Genomic DNA, 20,401 nt, shown 5'->3' on the forward strand with positions numbered 1-20,401 from the left:
GAGTAAACAAAATGAACAAGTAAAAGAGGCAAGATAAGCATCTTTCGTGTTGGATTGCATATGTTCAAATCGGACGTTAATTCAAACACAAGGAAAGTGGGATATTTCATAGGCGAAAGTGATGAAATGTGCCACTTTCCTTGGTCACCATCACCCTTGATCATGCATGATAGGGTAGTGGTCTTTTGAGTCTTGTTTTGCACTCATTAACTTGTATAAGCTTCGTTCCTTAGCCATCATGCATGGAAATTGCTTGGTTGATGGTTTGAGGGCCAAAAGTTACACTCCTTTGAGCTTGTGTGATGATAAGGAGCGTAACAGTACAAACACTCCTTGAGAATACACTACTTTGCCTCTGTTTGCTCTTTGTTGCAGCAAAAGGAAGTTTAGGGCAGGGGTGGCTGACCGGCCACCAGCAGTGGCCGAAGGCTACCAGCAGTAGCCGACCGGCCAACAATGGTAGTCGACGGCCACCATTGGTAGCAGACCGGCCATCAATGAAGAAAGTTGCTCAGTGTGATAGAAAAGGGGAGCAGAGGTGTTCTGAAAGTTCGTAGCTTCTTTGGCGTTCAAAAATGTGCAAACAAAGGCGTTCAATGGCAAGGTGGCGGCTTTTCGGGTGGAGAAACCGAGCATGCATCCCTCGCCCCTCAAGGACATTTAATTGCTTTGTATTTAATTAGCTTAGTATTTGGCTAATTACTTCGATTTGTAATATTTAATTAGCTTAGAATAAGTTAGTTAATTTGTTTCAATTGTTGTAATAATTAGTTAGTTTAATTAGCTTAGCTTAGCTTAGATTAGCTTAGCTTATTCATTCGGACCCTCCTTTGTGAGGGTGTAATGTTGTAGTAAGTGTGCGTGCGTGTGTGTATGTCTTCCAACCCTACGTCTTTCTCCCTTTTATTTAATCGCTTTTGATGGTTAGATTAGGGACATGTTTCAATTAGCATATCGCATGCTTGCATCCATTCATTTGTATTACATGCACCGAGGCTCGGCGCACCATTCAAGCTGCATTGTCAATTTCAATACTTCTTTGAATACGTGTTTCAAAGCATTCTATCAAAGTGTTGCAAATACCATGATCAAGTAGCCGAGCTTATTTAGTTATATCATTGCATGTGTTGCATTAGACATCTTGTATAGTTAGGATCATGCATATTTCTAACTAGTTTTTGTTTTGGCTTGGAGTACTCGGTGAGTTTTATGCTTTAGCATACTTGCATGAGTGTGATTGACATATTTCCATGTTTCGCATGCTTGCCATGAGGTTATGTGGTTAAATGCTAAACTGCATGAATGCCTGTGGATGACGGCTTGTGGTTTGAGTTGTAACAATTCAATGAATGTGTTTTTTAAGCCCACTATGTTTGGTGGCAAATTCATAAACTTTTAAGCCCACTTGATGTGGCAAATTCAAACTATTTTCACAAAACAAACATGGGTTGAATTGTTCCAAGTCTTGCGACTAGTCTATACTTGCTTGTGTGCGTCACATAGTAAGGCTAGTTCAGTAACCAGAATAAGAACACATAATGTTTATAAAACATCATATCATGATTAGTAGAGGCCAATATTTGATCGGGCGAGGGGGGGTGCTCATTTCATGACCTTCCCCTCTCGTACCCAAGTTCCCGAGCAGAGGTAACTTCGGTGATGACGAACACGTGGCCTTTGACACGAGTCATGGGCTTCCTAAATTTTTCCAAAAACAAAATATTTAGGTGGCGACTTTGTATTAGGAAAAGCAGTCTAATTTTGGCATTATTTGATTTAAAATCGATTTTCCAAAAAGATTTGTCTCATTGGACTCTTTGGTGATTTTCAGTTTCACATTGCACTTGTGAGACTAGATTCAGAACCGCGAAAGTCCGAACTATGAGGCCTTTTCTTTCAACCCTTTTCGAAAGGCGGGGCGCAGAAAAAGGCGAGTCCATAGTTTTTGGTGACTCTACTGGGGATTTAGAGAACTTGATTTGGCGTGGTAGGAGTATACATACGGAAGGTGTTGGCAACTGATCTAGCGTGGTAAAAGTATACATATGCCCTAAAGGCCTCTGATTTACCTGCTCACCCTCAGAGCATAGGACTGATACATGAATTAAGCTGAAGTGGCTCCTTAATTGGCCCCTCGAGGCATATACTAACTATACGGGGTGATGGCTCTGTGTCTGCCTTGAACCAGACGCACTAGATCTGCCACCAGACTGAGGGCAAAACCTCCTCAAGTGTGCTGATTGCTCACACTAATAACAAGTAGGTTGTTGTGGACACCCCATTTTTGACCGACCTTAAGACTCAGACGTCACCGATTGAGCGCTTGGTGATGTTGCATAACGTGCTTGTTCAGAAGTTTCAGAGTCACGGCCGTGAGCCCTGCCTCCGGACTTCCGAACCCTCTTTTGTACTTTGCCTCGGTTTGCGAACCAGGCTCGACTTTCTTTGTTTCTTTTCCTGAGGGAAGGGAGAGGTCCCGTAGACTATCTCTCAATGTCCGTAGGCTACATTTGGTGGCCGTAGGCCATTTTTCCCATTTCGGAGTCCGGTTTCCGGTTTTCGGAGCCGTCAGGCCGTGTGCCTCGGTTCGGGACCGCTTAACCATCTCCTTTTGCTCCGGTTTTTGGCATACTTCCTATTTTCTCCCTTTTGAGGGACACTGGGGTCTGAGAAACCCACTTCGTGGTCGAATGCCACTTTCGGTGCTTAACAGCCCATTTTCGGGACCTCGAACTGCGTGTTTTGGCCCCCGAACATTCGTTTTGCATCGGTTTTCGTTCATTTTTGGCAGGTACCTCTGTTTTATCACCAGAGAGGTCACTAAAGGGTGAGAGGCCAGTAATTGTTGCAGAAACCAGTTATACATCCTTCGACGCCCTCCGGCGCCCGTTTTTCACACTTCCGGGCTAATGTTGAACACCTTGGGCCCATTTTCTTGAACTTTGAACCACATATTTGTGATGTACACACATGGGAGGACCCTAAAAGTTGGTGGCCGGCCATTAATGTTACTTGACCCTTTTGACCCCCTCCTTCCGGGCTAATGTTGAACACCTTGGGCCCATTTTCTTGAACTTTGAACCACATATTTGTGATGTACACACATGAGAGGACCCTAAAAGTTGGTGGCCGGCCAGTAATTCCACCTGACCCTTTTGAACCCCTCTTTCCGAGCTAATGTTGAACCCCTTGGACCCACTTTCTTGGACTTTTAACCACAGGGTTGTGTTGTACACAGATAGGAGGACACCATCAGTTGCTGGCCGGCCACTAAATCAGATTGACCCTTTTGACCCCTAGCCGGCCGGCTAGGGGGTGTGGCCGGCCGGCCACCTGCAGCAAAAGTAACTGGCCGGCAGAGATCCTTGCACTGTTCACTTTACAGCTGGAGGGCTTTATCCCCCAGAAAATATCTTTGTCCGGGGGATATTTTGTGGGGGAAAGTTGCCCTCCTTTTCCCCCACCTTGACACCCCCTTTTTGGCCCTTATAACCAGCTGATGGCATCACAATTAAGGGTTAGGAAAATTGTTCTTCAAGCTTCCATACACAAATCCCTCTCTATACCTCTCATTTCCTTGAAAACTTCTAAGTCCCTAATCACCATTTCTTCTACACCACCAAGCTCTACCATCACCACTTCATTTCCAGCAACAAGGAAGACTTCTCAAAGGCTAAAGGAGCTGCAAATTGATCCAAGAAGCAACAAAAGCTTTGATCTTCAAGGGTAAGTGACACTTCTCCTCTTTTGACCCCTTTTCTTGATCCATTTGTAAGCCCTATATGCTTTTTGTTTCAAGCTCCGGCCCTAACTGAAGGGGGCCCTCTTTTGAGCTCATTTTCACTTTTCATTAAGGGCTCAACCCTGTTTGAACCCTCCATGATACACTTGCTTCATTGATCCTCTTATATGTCATAATCTTGCATGCTATTTTTGACCCCTGAGTAATCTGTTTTTGAGCATGTCATAAACTGATATTAGGCTTATTTTGAGCCCCTCTTAAACATTGAAGAAGATCTCAACACCATTTGGGACTTCCATGTTGTACTTTCCTTTATACTCCCCTTTTGGTCCCATTTTTGCATGCAATGGCAGCCTACCATGCTTCTGTTTTTGGCCATTTTACAGTTCTGAAAATGTGCTTATTTTGGTCCATTATTCATGTTTCATTTAGGTCCTTTCATGGTTTGGGACCTCCATATGCCACTTCATGTTATATCTCTCTTTTATTCCCCATTCTTGCATGTTTAGTTAGCCTATCATGCTTTTGTTTTCGGCCATTTTACAGTTCTGGAAATAGTCCTATTTTGGCCCATTCTACATGTTTTATTAAGGGTCTTTGGCTGTTTGGTGAATATTTTGCATACTTCATGTTATAGCCACTTTTGAGCCTCATTTTGCATTGCATTTCTAGCATGTTTGTATACTGATTTTGAGGTTGTCATAAACTGTAAATGTGCATATTTTTTGTCCCTCTTCAGTGTTGTATAAGGGAATTTTTCAGTTTGGATTTTTCTTATATCACTTGCTTCATTACCCCTCTTTTGGCCCCTATTCTTGCATGCCATTTTTGCCCTACCTATGCTCGCTGTTTGGCCATGATTATAACTGTGAAAGTGCCTTTTTTGGGACTGCCTAGCTTCTGTCTTTGCATTACATATCCATATTGTGCATGCATTGCATAGCTATAGGCCATTTCGGGTGCCTAAATTCGCATTTCGAGACAATTCCATGCATTTGGTGTCATTTCCCCTCATTTCGGGACTGTTTTCCCCAATATCTTAGTGCTGAAATTCTATTAGAATGATTGCTATCCATTTCATGTCATTACATCGCATTCTATCATTGCCTCGGTTTGCGTGCCCGTGTGCACGCATTTTGAGGCACTTCATTTTTATCCGACGGCGTCCTATGTGAGTGTGGCTGAGGTTCACTCATGTTGGTATAAGCCCATATCACATTTCCATGTCATTACATCGCATTCTATCATTGCCTCGATTTGCGTGCCCGTGTGCACGCATTTCGAGGCACTTCATTTTTATCCGACGGCGTCCTATGTGAGTGTGGCTGAGGTTCACTCATGTTGGTATAAGCCCATATCACATTTCCATGTCATTACATCGCATTCTATCATTGCCTCGGTTTGCGTGCCCGTGTGCACACATTTCGAGGCACTTTATTTTTATCCGCCGACGTCCTATGTGAGTGTGGCTGAGGTTCACTCATGTTGGTATAAGCCCATATCACATTTCCATGACATTACATCGCATTCTATCATTGCCTCGGTTTGCGTGCCCGTGTGCACGCATTTCGAGGCACTTCATTTTTATCCGCCGGCATCCTATGTGAGTGTGGCTGAGGTTCACTCATGTTGGTATAAGCCCATATCACATTTCCATGTCATTACATCGCATTCTATCATTGCCTCGGTTTGCGTGCCCGTGTGCACGCATTTCGAGGCACTTCATTTTTATCCGCCGACGTCCTATGTGAGTGTGGCTGAGGTTCACTCATGTTGGTATAAGCCCATATCACATTTCCATGTCATTACATCGCATTCTATCATTGCCTCAGTTTGCGTGCCCGTGTGCACGCATTTCGAGGCACTTCATTTTTATCCAACGGCGTCCTATGTGAGTGTGGCTGAGGTTCACTCATGTTGGTATAAGCCATATCACATTTCCATGTCATTACATCGCATTCTATCATTGCCTCAGTTTGCGTGCCCGTGTGCACGCATTTCGAGGTACTTCATTTTTATCCGCCGGCATCCTATGTGAGTGTGGCTGAGGTTCACTCATGTTGGTATAAGCCCATATCACATTTTCATGTCATTACATCGCATTCTTTCATTGCCTCGGTTTGCGTGCCCGTGTGCACGCATTTCGAGGCACTTCATTTTTATCCGACGGCGTCCTATGTGAGTGTGGCTGAGGTTCACTCATGTTGGTATAAGCCCATATCATGTTTCCATGTCATTACATTGCATTCTATCATTGCCTCGGTTTGCATGCCCGTGTGCACGCATTTCGTGACATCTCATTTTCACAGCATAGTGCATACTAGGTTGTATCTTAGATTACATTCTGTCATTTTCTCGGTTTACGTGCCTGTGTGCACGCATTTCAAGGCATCTCACTTTCATAGCATGGCGTATGTTAGGATTGCATCTTAGTTGCATGTCATGCATATTGCATCGTGTCCAGAATAAGAGTTAGCCCGGGCACGGGAAACGAGGTGCATTTCGTACTCCGAGTGACGGAATGTGTCTCAATTCCCTAGTCACCGACACTCCGGATTATCCATGATGGAGTTAGGTTTTAGCTGTAGTTTCATGTGCATTCATCCTATATTGAGTTGTGCATTTCGACTCCTCGGCCATCATGCCTCGGTATGCGTGATTGGTGGCACGAGGATCGAGACATGCATATATCTGTGCAAATACATTGCTATGCCCCTTTCCTGCTCTCTGTTGCAGCAAAACGAAGAATCAGCAACTTTTTGGGGCTTGGCACGCATTTCAAGAACAGGTGTAAACAGAGGCTAATTGGGGCATTCCGGTGGATTTCCGCGCAAGACAACCCGGACATGCATCATCCATCAGAAGCAAGGCAGTCCCTGGCTTGCATGCCAGTTTTATTTATTCTCTTAGTTAATTTGTTAATTAATTAGGATTCTGTAATATTCTTTCATTCGGGACTGTAATATTTGGACTGTATCATTTATTCGGACCCTCTGCGCGAGGGCACAACTGTAATAAGTGTGCGTGAGTGTGATGTATGTCTTCCAACCCCACGTCTTTCTCCCTTTTATTTACCTGCTTATGATGGTTAGATTAGGGCATATTTAAATTAGCATACAGTATGACAGCACGTTTGCATTCATTCATCTGTTTTGCATGCACTGGGCTCGGCGCATCATACTAACTGCATTGTACTTTCAATTTCAAAGTTGAATACATGTTAGTTGTAGCATTCCATACGCCATGTTTAGAATAGCCGAGCCTGCTATAGTTGCATCTTTGCATGTGTTGCATTAGGCATTTCTGTATAATTAGGATCATGCATGATTTCTAATGAGGTTTCTATTTTGGCTTGGAGTACTCGGTAACCTTTATGCTTTAGCATCCTTGCATGCGTGTGAGTGCTGCCATGAATAGCATGCTTACCATGAGGCTCTGTGCTTATATGATATAACTGCCTGAATGCCTGTGGGTGAAGGTTGGGTTATCTGAATTGGAATAAATCATCAAATGTTTCAAGCCTACCTGCGGGTAGCAAAACCTCTTTAAAAAAAAACACAAACATGAAATGTTTTGTTCCAATTCAGGCGATCCAGTCTATACTTGTATGCTGTGAGCATCACATAGTAACCTAGGCTAATAACCGGTTTAAGAACTCACAATGTTTTCAAAAATTGATATCATGGTTAGTAGAGGCCGGTCTATGACCGGGCGAGCGGGGGTGCTCACGAAGTGACCTTCCCCGATCGTACCCAAGTTCCCGAGCCGAGGCAACTTTGGTGATGACGGACACGTGGCCTTTTGGCACCGAGTCAGGGTTTCCTAAATTTCCCAAAATAAAATATTTAGGTGGCGACTCTGTATCTGGCAAAGCAGTCCATGTTTGGCACTTCTTTCAAAAAATCTGTTTTCTCAAAACGATTTGCCGGATTTGGACTCTTTGGTTCAGATTTAGAACCGTGACTACGAAAGTTGAGTCCGAGCTGTGGCGAGGTCCCCCGCGGGCTTGTCTACAGTTTCTGGCGACTCTGCTGGGGATTTAGAGAACTTGACTCGAACTCATGATATCTGTTTTTGACTACACTTGTGTGATTCTTTGCATTGCATTTGCATTGGTGCGCCTAGGACACCGTGTTTGCCATCTGCTATTCCTGAACGGTTTGCCGGAGGCTTGTCTTGTCAAGGCATGACCATAAGGCTGACCGGTTGTGGGCTCTGCCAGTATGGGAACACAAACCCCGGTTTTACCGGGGCACCCTCTTTGACCATTCGACCTAGTGCATATTCGGATCCATAGTGACCATTCCAAACTAGGACAGGTTGCTTACCCGTTTATAGGTTGTTTGAAACCGCTCTGTGCGCAGTGAAACCCTAGCTCCTGACACAATAGGACAGGGAAACCCTACCCCAACATAGGGGTGTTTTGGCTCTCACTTATCTGTTATGTGCTTTATAGTGCGTCTCTACAGGAATACATGTATCAGTATATGAGTTTGGGCATCAAGCCTGCGGGCTTCAGTTCAGTATTGTCAGTATCAGGCCTGCGGGCATCAGATCAGTATATGAGTTTGAGTATCAAGCCTGCGGGCTTCAGTTCAGTATTGTCAGTATCAGGCCTGCGGGCATCAGTTCAGTACATGAGTTTGGGTATCAGGCCTGCGGGTATCAGCCAGTATTTGAGAATTAGTTATCTGCGGATATCAGATTCTGTTTTAAGGGACAGTGATACAGGGATAATAATCAGTGTTTGAGGACAGTGTGTTTTCAGCTTATCAACTGTGTGTTGTTATGCCTCACTGTGTGTCATGCATTTTATTTTAAGCTGTTATGCTGTCCGTTTATCTGTTTATTTATTTACATTTCGCTTTATTTATCTTTTGCTAGGTCAGTTTTTAGCACAATTGCTTCCAACCCAGCAGGCATTTCCCAAGCACTTTGGACACGAGGTCGTCGACTCCATCGATCTGAGGATCTAATCGACGGACAGCCAGTGTTCCATTCTCTACCCCCTGTTACCAGAAGAAAGCAGAAAAAGCGCAGTGTATCTGAACAGAGATCACCAGAACAGTGGTTTCCCCCATCAGTGGACAGTCGGATTGAGATCCCCATTGAGACAGATCTGCCAGTAATTCAGACAAATCGAAACAGTATGACGGCACCAACAGGAGTTGAGGAAATGATGCGCCAAATGCAAGAAACCATGCGGGCCATGCAACAGGATGCCGTTCGCCGAGATGAACTCGCCAAGCAACAATCCGAGATTCTGACCTAGCAAACTGAGCTGATTACCAGACTGCAACAGCAGAATACAGCGTCTGCTTCACACCAAATCCCTCCTCCAGCAGGGGCTCCATCACCTGAGCAGGCACCTACTGTTCAGAACGCCCCACCAAATGCCCAGAATACCCTGCCGAATGTCCAAAATTTACAAGAGGACACGAATCTTCCAACGGGGCCAGCTCCGCCCCCGCTTCCACCACAACTGTCCAAGGTCCATGCACCCAATCGCCCCGACTCTCCCTTCGAGTTCGAGGTTGATCATATAGCTCTGAAATTGAGCAAACTTGAGAAACTCTTTAAGAAATCCCAAGGGGTCAAGGCTATGCCGGATATCGAAGACGGATATACCGAGGAGGCCGTAACGCTCCCCGATAGGTTCAAAATGCCACAAATCGACCGCTTTGACGGGACCAGCGACCCCATGGTCCATCTCCGACTGTTTGCAGACATCTTGCGGCCAATGGGCCTAACATGACCACAGAAGCTTTCACTATTCGGTCGAACCCTGTCGGGTGTGGCCGCCCACTGGTACGCAAAGTTACAAGATGAAGTGAAGAAGAATTGGGATGAAATGGCTGAGGCCTTTGTCACGCAATATTCATACAACACTCAGATCGAGATCACAACCCGTGATCTTGAAACGACAAGGCAAGAGCGCAAGGAAACTTTCTCGGACTTTGTGATCCGATGGAGGGCAAAGGCGTCAATGATGACTTTAAGGCCCACTGACAAAGATCAAATCCGGATGATTGTGCGCAATCTCCACCCAAAATTGATGCAGAGAATGATTGTAGTCCCCTTCCCTACTTTCGCAGATTTACATGAAATGGGGGTGCAAATCGAAGATGCAATGAAACAAGGTCTGTTTGACCACGACAGAGAACAACCGAGGAGGACTTTCAACCGCAACAACAATGCGGGCCCGAGTGGCGCTGCAAATACGAGAGCCTCGGAAGTTAGTATGGTCACCACCACTCCCCCTCCCCCTCCAAGGTCCATGGCTGCCACACCCTTCTCCGGCGCGTCCGGAAGCAACACACAAACCAACAGATTCCAACCGCGAGGCCAAAGAACCTTTACCCCATTATATATGCCCCTGACCAAAGTTCTGGGAATATTGATCAGAAAAAATCATTTGAAACCCCTGGAGCCAAAACCATTACCGAATCCACTCCCCCCCTCTTATGACCCGTCAAAGTACTGCGCGTATCACCAACAACACGGTCATGACACTGACCGTTGTTACAGATTGCGCCATGAGATCCAGGATCTTATTGACAAACAGGTGATCGCGCCTCCTGATAAACCCAATGTCACAACTAACCCTCTCCCACCACATAACCAACCTCTCCCTCCCAACAGAATTAATTTTATCCAGACTGGGGTCGCATCTTACGATCCTAGCATCTATATTACGCCCACCCACCTACCCAAGCTGGAGGTGCTCCTCCCCGACTGCACTGACCTTTTGTGCATGGTGGACATCTCCAAAACCCAACCAGAACCGATGGTGGTGACCATCGAAGACAGGGCAGGGCAGATTTTGGGACAGAATGAGATTGTTGAATCTGGGACTGGACAGAGTTTTGCTGGAGGAGCCTATGATCCAAGCAAGTACATCCTATCAACGAGCCGAATTGGGCTAGGTATAGAATTGCCAGAGACAGGAGAGCTATGCATGATCTGGGGGGATGGATCTGGGCTATGGGCAGATGATCTGACAGCCGTAGAGGAGGACTTTGCCAACTTGCAATTTTTCGATGACCAGGCACTGGGGGATACGTCAATCAACTGGTACGATTATGAGGGATCAGCGGAGGCCACTGGATGGCTCGAGGATCAACCAGATGTAGTGGGGGAAGCCCAACCAGAACAGAGCCCGGCAGGGGCAGAAGTATCAGTTGTGGCCGGAATGGCCGAAAGTCAAGTTGTATCGCCGGAGAGCGCCGGTGCTAAGAATTCCGCTCGAGATTTGGGCATTATGGATACGGGAATTGTTGAACAAACAGCTGTACTGATGCAGCTGGAACGAGAAAAGTTTGAGGAGGCTGAGAGAATTAGGAAAGCTAAAAGCCCTGAGGGGACTAAAAGTGTTGTGTGTACGAAAATAGAGAATGCTGCGAGCATGTTGACAGAGAGTACTGCAAGTGCAACTAAACCGGAGCCAGACAGGTGTCTGTTGGCTGTCGATGGAATGTGGTGGGAAGACGATGACTTATGTCTTGCCCACACGGATGAAGACTGGGGAAATAATCAACCGGATGACACTTGGTACCTCGATGAGGTTGACCATATGACGAGAAGTGGGCGGTACTTCAAACCCCCACATCTGGACCAACCCGAGGCATCCGGGAAAGATAGAGAAGCGGAAAAACAGAAGGAGAAGCAGATTGAAGAGGAAGCTGTGTTGAAACAGTTAAAAAAGATACAAGCAGACATCTCCATCTGGGGACTGCTAATGGCATCACGAGTACATAGAGAAGCTGTCCTATCTGCTATGGACAAGTCCAAACTCTCCATAGACACCACGCCTGAACAGCTGGTTGGACTGGTTTTTCCGGGAGGAGGTTCCCCGGCATTAACCTTTTCGGACAAGGAACTACCGCCTGAGGGCACAAGTCATAACAAACCTCTCTATATCTCTGTGGAATGTAGAGATAAGTGGATACCGGTGGTACTTGTCGATACCGGGTCTGCGATTAATGTCTGCCCGACCAGAACGGCATATGCAATCGGGTTGAAACCCGCGGACTTCATCCCAACCACCCAAGTGATCAGAGCATATGACAATACCAGCAGAGAAGTGATGGGGATTGTTAAAATTCAAACCAAGGTTGGTCCAGGACAACACAGCATTGAATTTCATATCTTGGACGTTCCCGCAACCTTTAACCTACTTTTGGGGCGACCGTGGTTGCACCAGGTCAAAGTAGTCTCTTCCACTCTACATCAGATGCTAAAGTACCCTCACGGGAAAGGGGTAGCGATCGTTTTTGGGAATTCATCAATCCATCCCCCACCGGAAGTATCCACACCTGTCTTGGAGATCGAGCACGGCACGGAGGATGTGTTTTTGTCGGGGTTCACTTTGGCCGAGGCTCAAGTGGTGCAGAATGTCATGGCTGTGAATGAGGGCATGTACGTTAGTGCTCAATCTATCTACCTCATGAACAAGCTAAAACATACTCCCGGGATGGGATTAGGGAGAAGCGGCCGGAAGGGCGTCTCAGTGTTGGCCGAAGTGCCACACAACCCTCACGTCTTTGGACTGGGTTATCTGCCCACCAAAGAAGATTGGGTGAGGAAAGGAAAAGAAATGGCCGGAAGGGCCAGAGCAAAGAAGGCTGGGAAGCCATTTGAGTTAATGCACAGGCCCATCTGGGGTACCCTAAACGGACGCTTTGTCCGGGAGGGGGAAGATTTTCCATTCTGCGGCTTCCCGGAGCCATGGCTAAACGCGGAGGGGAAGCGCGTGCCTGGTTTTGAAATCTTCTTCGACATACAATTATCTGGGGATGACGTTGCCGAAGCGCAGACAGACCCACCAACTGAGGTTGAGCAATGTGAAGCAGTGGATCCTGAGGGCACAGAGCTTGAAATGGGGGTAGCACTGGCATGTCTACTATCAGATCCTCCGATCGGCCAAGAGTGCTTGGGGGATAACTCTTCGTTTTCTATGATTGGAGATGAAATAGCTGCGGGCTTTCCAGCGCCGATCTTGGATGCATCTATCGCACCTTCTCTCATCTGGCAATATGAAGAAGGCTTTCTATTTAGCAGCTCCGGGTCAGGTAGTGAGCCGGAATCTGATTCTACCGAATCTTGTGCGTCAGAATCAGATTCCAGCTCGACTAAGTCTGAGTCCGGTATTCCTGGGGGTGATAACCCGGATGCCACAGTCCTGTCTAGGTCGTCATTTTCATTTTCTTTTGAGTCTGTTGTAACAGAGGAATCTGACGGCTTGGAAATATTTAATGAGAATGATGTGGATGTGGTTTCTGAGTATTTTTCTGTGCCTTTGATTTATTGCTTAAATCAGGATTTTCAAAATTTTGATGAAAACAACGAGGGAGAAATTCCCCCAGTTTTGCAACGATTAATTGATCAAGAGCAGGAAAGATTTGTTAAACCTTTAATGGATGAAATCACTACTGTGAATGTTGGAATTGAGAAGGACCCGCGGCTGGTCCAGATCGGGTCCACGTTGTCTTCGGAGGAGCGCGAGCGCTTAGTCGCTTTATTAAAAGATTTCAAAGATGTTTTCGCGTGGTCCTACGAAGACATGCCTGGAATCGATCCTGAGATTGTACAGCACCGGATCCCTCTTGATCCCGAGGCCCGCCCTGTCAAACAGAAACTCAGAAGGATTCGCCCGGACTGGGCTCTCAAAATTAAGGAAGAGGTCACCAAGCAAATTGACGCAGGGTTCCTGCTGGTATCTGAATACCCAACTTGGTTGGCCAACATTGTTCCGGTGCCAAAGAAGGATGGCAGAATTCGGGTCTGTGTAGACTTCAGAGATTTGAACAGGGCCAGTCCGAAGGACGACTTTCCCTTGCCACACATTGATGAATTGGTGGATTTCACGGCGGGACACGCCTTGCTTTCGTTTATGGATGGTTTCTCAGGCTATAATCAGATAGTAATGGCACCTGAAGACCGGGAGAAGACTGCGTTCACTACCCCGTGGGGTACATATTGTTATAGAGTGATGCCATTCGGGTTGAAAAATGCTGGAGCTACGTATCAACGGGCAGCAACTACAATATTGCATGATATGATCCATAAAGAGGTCGAGGTGTACGTGGACGACATGATTGTCAAGTCCAAAGAAAGAGAGGGCCACTACACCGCCTTACAAAAATTCTTTCAAAGGATCAAAGAGTTTTGGCTACGACTGAATCCCCAGAAATGCACGTTTGGTGTTACAGCAGGGAAGATGCTAGGGTTTCTGATTACACAAAGGGGCATCGAGGTCGACCCTTCCAAAATCAAGGCCATCTTAGAAATGCCACCACCAAGGACTGAAAAGGAGGTACGAGGCTTTCTGGGTAAAGTGCAATTCATAAGACGGTTTATTTTTAAATTAACCTTGACTTGTGAACCACTTTTTGGTCTCCTGAAGAAAGGAAAGAAATTCCAATGGGACGGCCGATGTCAAGCAGCTTTTGAGCAGATCAAAGAGTATCTACAGAACCCGCCCGTGTTGTCGCCACCAGAGCCGGGGAGACCGTTGATATTGTACCTTTCGGTAACTGAGACTACCATGGGCTGCATGCTCGCGCAGGAGTCAGAAGACAAAGTGGAAAGAGCCATCTACTATCTGAGCAAAAAGATGCTGGATTACGAGACTCGCTATACACCGCTGGAGAAGGCTTGTTTGGCCTTGGTATGGGCAACCAGGAAGCTGCGGCACTACCTGTTAGCTCACTCTGTAATGTTGGTTTTGCGTTTGGATCCCATCAAATATCTCTTCGAGAAACCAGCACTTACGGGTAGGCTAGCTCGTTGGCTGCTGTTGCTCTCCGAATTTGATTTGAAGTATATAACGCGCAAGTCAGTAAAAGGGAGAGCGGTAGCGGAGTTCCTTGCCGACCACCCGGTTGAGGGGGATGAAGCAGTTGAGTAGCTATTCCCAGATGAAGCCATTCTGCACGTCGAAGATGAAACTTGGACGATGTACTTTGACGAAGCGTCAAACCAGTATGGGTATGGGATAGGGGTGTTGCTGATAGCGCCTGACGATTCCCGTATCCCTTTAGCATTCAAGCTCCAGTTCAAAGTCTCGAACAATGAGGCAGAGTGTGAGGCATGTATTGCTGGCCTGGAAGCAGCCCTAGAACTGGGGGCAAGACGGTTGGACGTCATTGGGGACTCAAACCTTGTTGTGTCTCAAGCAAAAGGAGATTGGAAAGTCAAGGAGGAAAGGATGATAATTTACCACCAAACCTTGGATCTGCTAATTCCTCGGTTTGAGAAGCTAAATTTCACCCACCTCGTAAGAGAGAACAACAGGTTTGCAGATTCACTAGCAACTCTATCTTCTATGATAGACATCCCGTCCGGAGTCCGGATGCGTCCAGTCATTATTGATCAGAAGTTTGCGCCAGCATACGAGTCGATTTCCGCCATAGATGAGGTTCAAGACGGCAACCCCTGGTATTACGACATCTGGAACTTCTTGGAAAAGGAGACATATCCACTAGGGGCAAATGCCAAGGACAAGAGGGCCATCAGAAGAATGGCCGCTCAGTTCATTATCTGCGGGGGTAAGCTGTACAAAAGGGGTCATCTGGGAATGCATAAGCTCTGTGTAGAAGCTGAAGAGTCGAAACGCCTGATGGAAGCCATCCATGGGGGGGAGTGTGGTGCACACATGCATGGAGTAATGCTGGCCAGAAAGATCCTCAAACAGGGCTACTACTGGTCAACCATGGAGGAGGATTGTATTAGTTTTGTTCGGCGATGCCACAAGTGTCAAATTCATGCAAACCGCATGAACATCTCGCCGTCAAAGCTGTACAACATGACTTCGCCATGGCCTTTTTCAGTCTGGGGAATTGATGTGATCGGAGCTGTTACCCCGAAGGGGTCAAACGGGCATGAGTTTATCCTGGTAGCGATAGATTATTTCACGAAGTGGGTCGAGGCCCAATCATACGCGGTGTTGAAGGCATCGCACGTCGCAAAGTTCATTAGAAACAACATCATCTATCGCTATGGGGTGCCAAACGAGATAATTTCAGATAATGGTTCCCACTTCAAGAAAGAAGTGATAGACTTGTTGGAAAAATACAATGTGGCTTTCCATAAGTCATCTACATACCGGCCGCAGACCAACGGAGCGGTTGAGGCTGCCAACAAGAATATCAAGCATATACTGCAGAAGATGGTGGGAACCTACAGGGATTGGCCAGACAAGCTGCCATTTGCTCTGTGGGGCTACAGGACTTCAATCAGAACTTCTACTGGAGCAACTCCATATTCATTGGTCTATGGAATGGAGGCTGTTCTACTCATTGAGATTGAGGTTCCGTCGTTACGAGTATTGGCTGAATGCCAGATAGCCGAAGCAGATTGGCAGCAAAGCAGATTCGAAGAACTCATGCTCTTTGATGAAAAAAGACTGAAAGCACTGTACCACATCCAAGGCTATCAACGCAGAATTGCCCGGGCTTTCAACAAGAATGTTAAGTCCCGGAATCTGAAAGAAGGAGATTTGGTGCTCAAAGACAACCGAGCTCCCATCCACGACCCAAGGGGCAAGTTCAAACCCAATTGGACTGGTCCTTATATCATCAAAGCTATCTGGTCAGGTGGAGCTGTGGTTCTGATGGATCTAGATGGCTTGGAGTTCTCACAACCGATCAATATGGACAAGTTGAAGAAATATTACCCTTGAGAGGCTCGCTAGGCCGAAAACCCGAAAGGGGCGACCTAGGCAAAAGTCAGAGCACAAAAAATTAGAAAATATAAAAACTAAGCTCGCAAGGTTGAAAACCCGCAAAGGGCGGCCTTGGCAAAAGTTAGAGCGCAAAAGGAGAGTGAAAATACTCGAGTGAACCTGGGCCTGAACTACGTAAGGCTTGATTCCCATCTTTGGGATACGTAGGCAACTTCACCTTGAAGTTCAGCCATAAACTTTTCCCCGATCAACTCTGTCCATTTTGATCATCTCAGTCATCTTTATCCATCAGCATTTATCGTGATCTCCGGTACAGTGCTGTTCAAACTAGGGGCAACTTTCCGTTGCCACGACGGTGCAAAGTTACTCAGACTAGGGGCAACTTTCCGTTGCTTTGAAGTGCCTCATTGTTCTTCAGACTAGGGGCAACTTTCTAGTTGCAGGGATCTGGGGTTGTGCATCTCAGTGACAGATCTTCGGCGTGTCCAGTTCTGATCCACATCGAAAATAGTTTTGAAAAGTTTTAATGAAAGTTGACTTTGTTCAAATCAATCTTTTACGACTAAGACCATTTTTGGACCAAAAACGGAAAATTTTCAGTACCATAACCTTCAATTTCATTGATTTCAAAATAAAGTTCTCCTGCTCTTGCATTACAATCGAAGTTGCTTTTTAGTACATTCATAAAGAAAACTTGAAAATGCTAAATAAGCAATAAATTTGGGGCACAGTTGAATCAAGTATCTCTGCATCCCCTCCCAGAGCTGGACGAAGCATCTGATGCCAAGCTAGGCCCAACCTGAGCCTCCTCATTGAGCCAATCCAGGCACTCATCGGACAAAGTGCAACTGAAAGTGGAAGCAGGGGCCAGGAGCTCTCTCGTCCTCCATGTTGTGGCCTATCGGGCAAGCTGTGCACCCCGGATCGGGAAAGCGGCTGGGTACTCAACCCCCTCCGGTGGACAGGTCTGATCATGACCAAACTGACGCAGGAACCGGAACGGAAAATAAAATACGCAGTGGGTTAGACCAATCAATTGGATCCCAATCAGCCGGGACATACTATAGCTCATTGCCGGGAGGTTGAGCCAAGGACAACGCCAAGCAATGCCGTCTGCGGACAAAGTGCACATCCAATCGAATCACCATCTTTCGTCAAGACCATTGACTAGGCGCTGTCGAAAGAAGTAGCCTCGAGCTGAATAAGCCGGGCAAGAGTCCACAACCTGCAACTTGTCCATCAACCATACCTGGGGGAGGGATGAAAAATGAGAGAATAAAGAACAGAGAGATGTACGATGAGAGAAAAGTAAGACAAGGGTTTTGTGAGAAAAACCGAGCCTGAGGGTCGAGTGATGTGAGCAAATATATGTGAGGTCGGGTGGGAAATATTACCTGCAGCAGCAGTGGACTCCCGGCAAACCTAGTCGCCTCCCGGCGATATACAGAATCTAAGCCCATCAGTGTCTCGGCCAAGGTCATGGCAATACAGCTCTTCCCTTCTCTCAAGCCTTGGGCGACTTCAATCAGGCGAATGCTAGCCCCGCCGAAGCCCGAGGAAAGCAGAAAGTGAGACAACAAACATAAGCAGAGGGCGTGTTGCCGGAAACCCTGCCAATAATGGTTGCTGCGGTCACCGGCATCGGAAAAACGATGGATCAAGCCGAGGATGTCCAGTTCCCCGCTGCAGATCAGAGATCGAGCGTCATGCGCCGTAAGCCCACACATCCGCCCTGAAGCCTGAGCATGGCCAAAACGGAGCTGGGGCAAGATCACTTCAGAGCATTCAGACTCCATCAAAACCTGAAAATCTTCGAAAGTGGGACACATCTCTTGGCCGCTAAAGCTAAAAACATGTGTCACTGGGTTCTAGAACCTTGCCGCGGCATGGAGAAAAGGGAGATGTAGCGGAGTACGGCTCAGCGTGAATAGTGCATTCAAGCCGAAACCCCGGAAATTCAGCTTTTCCGAGCCATCTAGAGAAGAGATCCAAGATGTGACATTTTCTGCGAGAAACGCCTCCATCTTTGTCTAAAACTAAGATGAAATGAATGTTCCCGAAGTTGAGGCTTTTATAGAGGGAAAAACACTATTCACGGGGACACGTGTCAAAAACCAGGAGGCTGCAGGAGTAGCTGGCCGGCCGGCCACCTTTTCTGGCTGGCCAGCCATTTACTTTTTACAAAACTGGCCGGCCAGCTGTCTCTCTCCACAAAAATGGCCGGCCGGCTCCCAAAGATGGCCGGCAATGCTGCAGTGTATCCCCTTGGCCCTGTTTTACCCTTCGAAGGGAAGTTTCAAGCATTTCCATGCAACGGGAGAGTCAAAGGTCTTCATCTCCCTCCGTTTCGGATGCGTTCCGATGCCCAGATCGTCAGAAGTACACTCTGTTGTCGTTTTGTTTATCGAGTTGTTGTTTTGATTATCGAGTTGTTGTTTTGCTTATCGAGTTGTTTGTTGAGCGGACGTGTTTCGTGTTTTTGAGCCATTGTTCTCTGTTTAAACAATCTTCGTTTAGAGTCTTGTTTATTTGCGTTGTCAACATTGTTGCATTTTGCTTATCGAGTTGTAAACTTCCTAAGGTTCTGTTATATCTTAGTAAGTTGAGTTGCTTAGTTTGTTGCGTCGGTTCACTACCTGACTTGGTGATGGCACAATGCACATTCCCATTCAATTTCATTCTTGTGCAAAATAAAATGATGCGATACGATGCTAAAAGTTTAAAATATAAACACTTTCTCAAAAGCTATTTCATTCCATCATGCTTTACAACAAACAAAGGTACAAGTTTTACAAAAAATAAAACTGCCTAGCAATGTGCAAAGTGCTACAAACTACTAGCAAAAAGAAAAATAAAGCAGGAAACAACAGCATCAATGTCCTCGGGAGCGGGAATGAGAAGCACTCCTCATCCTCTTCTGCGGGACAACCTCTGCGCCATCATCATCATCTGGGTCGGAGCTGTCATCCTCAGGATCCCCCTCAGCCTCACCTCTGTTCCCCGAACCAAAACCGGAGCCCCCCTCCTCAGCAGATGTCTCTGACTGACGGTCGGTAGCCTCCTCCTCCTCCTCAGCATCCTCCTCCTCCTCATCAGGCTCCACCTCTACAACGTGAGCCCTGCGTCTGCGGACAGACCCTCCTCGAGCCCCTCGAAAAGGCCTAGATGGCCCGGCTCCTTGGGAAGGCCGAGATGGCCCCGCCCCCTGAAAAGGCCCGGGTGACCCAACTCCCTGAAAAGGCCCAGACGGCCCAGCTCCCCAAGGAGGCCCGGGTGGCCTGGCCTGCGGCTGACCGGACCATGAAGGCATCTGAAAACAAAGAGTTCAATTCAAATACATCAGTCCAAATATATACATCTGATGCAGATACAAGCAAAGGTTACGTGAAATGGGTGCATGTAAATACAGTGTACAAGTGGGGTGTGTGTCAGATGTGCTCTACACAAGTAGTCTATCGATGTAGTAGAAATCAGCATGTCATCAGAAGTATGATAAATGCCAGAAAACTGAAGGGTACCTGAATGCCCGCGACAGACAACTGTGCCTCCCTACTCAGGACCATGCCCTCGAGTGTGGCCACCAGTCCAACCACCTCCTCCATGTACCCTCGCGGTGGCTGCAAATATGAGCTCATAATCATCAGTGAACAAAAATGTCTAAACATCTGAATGATGAATGAAAAACAGTGGAGCATACCAGCGGTGAGTCAGGATCAATGGCGTATCGATCACTGGGCATCGGAGGCTCTAGCGGAATCGGAGTCGGAGAGATAGCCCCATACTACCATGCCATTAACTCAGTCGGCATATCTGGCCATCCAGGATGAGGATAAGTCGACGGAATCGGAGGAACCGGTCTACTCCCACCTCTAGATGTACCAGCCCTGCTAGTAGAAGGGGCGTCTGCAGCCCGAGCCCGAGCCTGGCCCGAGGATGACATACCGGCAGGCCTCATCATCGGGATACGAGCTCCC

General features: G+C 46.9%; 1 protein-coding gene across 1 annotated transcript; it reads right to left on the reverse strand.

Annotated features, from left to right (window-relative positions):
• Positions 1-19,273: 19,273 nt before the first annotated feature.
• LOC145823398 (uncharacterized) lies at positions 19,274-20,171 on the reverse strand. The gene is made up of 2 exons (XM_082922942.1): positions 19,946-20,171; positions 19,274-19,737 (listed from the first exon to the last, which is right to left on the reverse strand). The coding sequence occupies exons 1-2, from the start codon at positions 20,120-20,122 to the stop codon at positions 19,300-19,302; spliced, it is 615 nt and encodes a 204-aa protein (XP_082779068.1). The 5' UTR covers positions 20,123-20,171; the 3' UTR covers positions 19,274-19,299.
• Between the last annotated feature and the right edge of the window lie 230 nt (positions 20,172-20,401).

The sequence above is a fragment of the Camellia sinensis genome, chromosome 4, assembly GCF_055761805.1.
Source record: "Camellia sinensis isolate YWXY chromosome 4, ASM5576180v1, whole genome shotgun sequence".
Lineage (NCBI taxonomy): Eukaryota > Viridiplantae > Streptophyta > Magnoliopsida > Ericales > Theaceae > Camellia > Camellia sinensis.

Excerpts from the sequence above, each read along its gene's own strand:
- LOC145823398 (XM_082922942.1), bottom strand. The coding sequence starts at position 20,122 with ATGCTCCACTGTTTTTCATTCATCATTCAGATGTTTAGACATTTTTGT. Across the intron at positions 19,738-19,945 it reads TGTCTGTCGCGGGCATTCAG|ATGCCTTCATGGTCCGGTCA; the intron begins GTACCCTTCAGT and ends CTTTGTTTTCAG.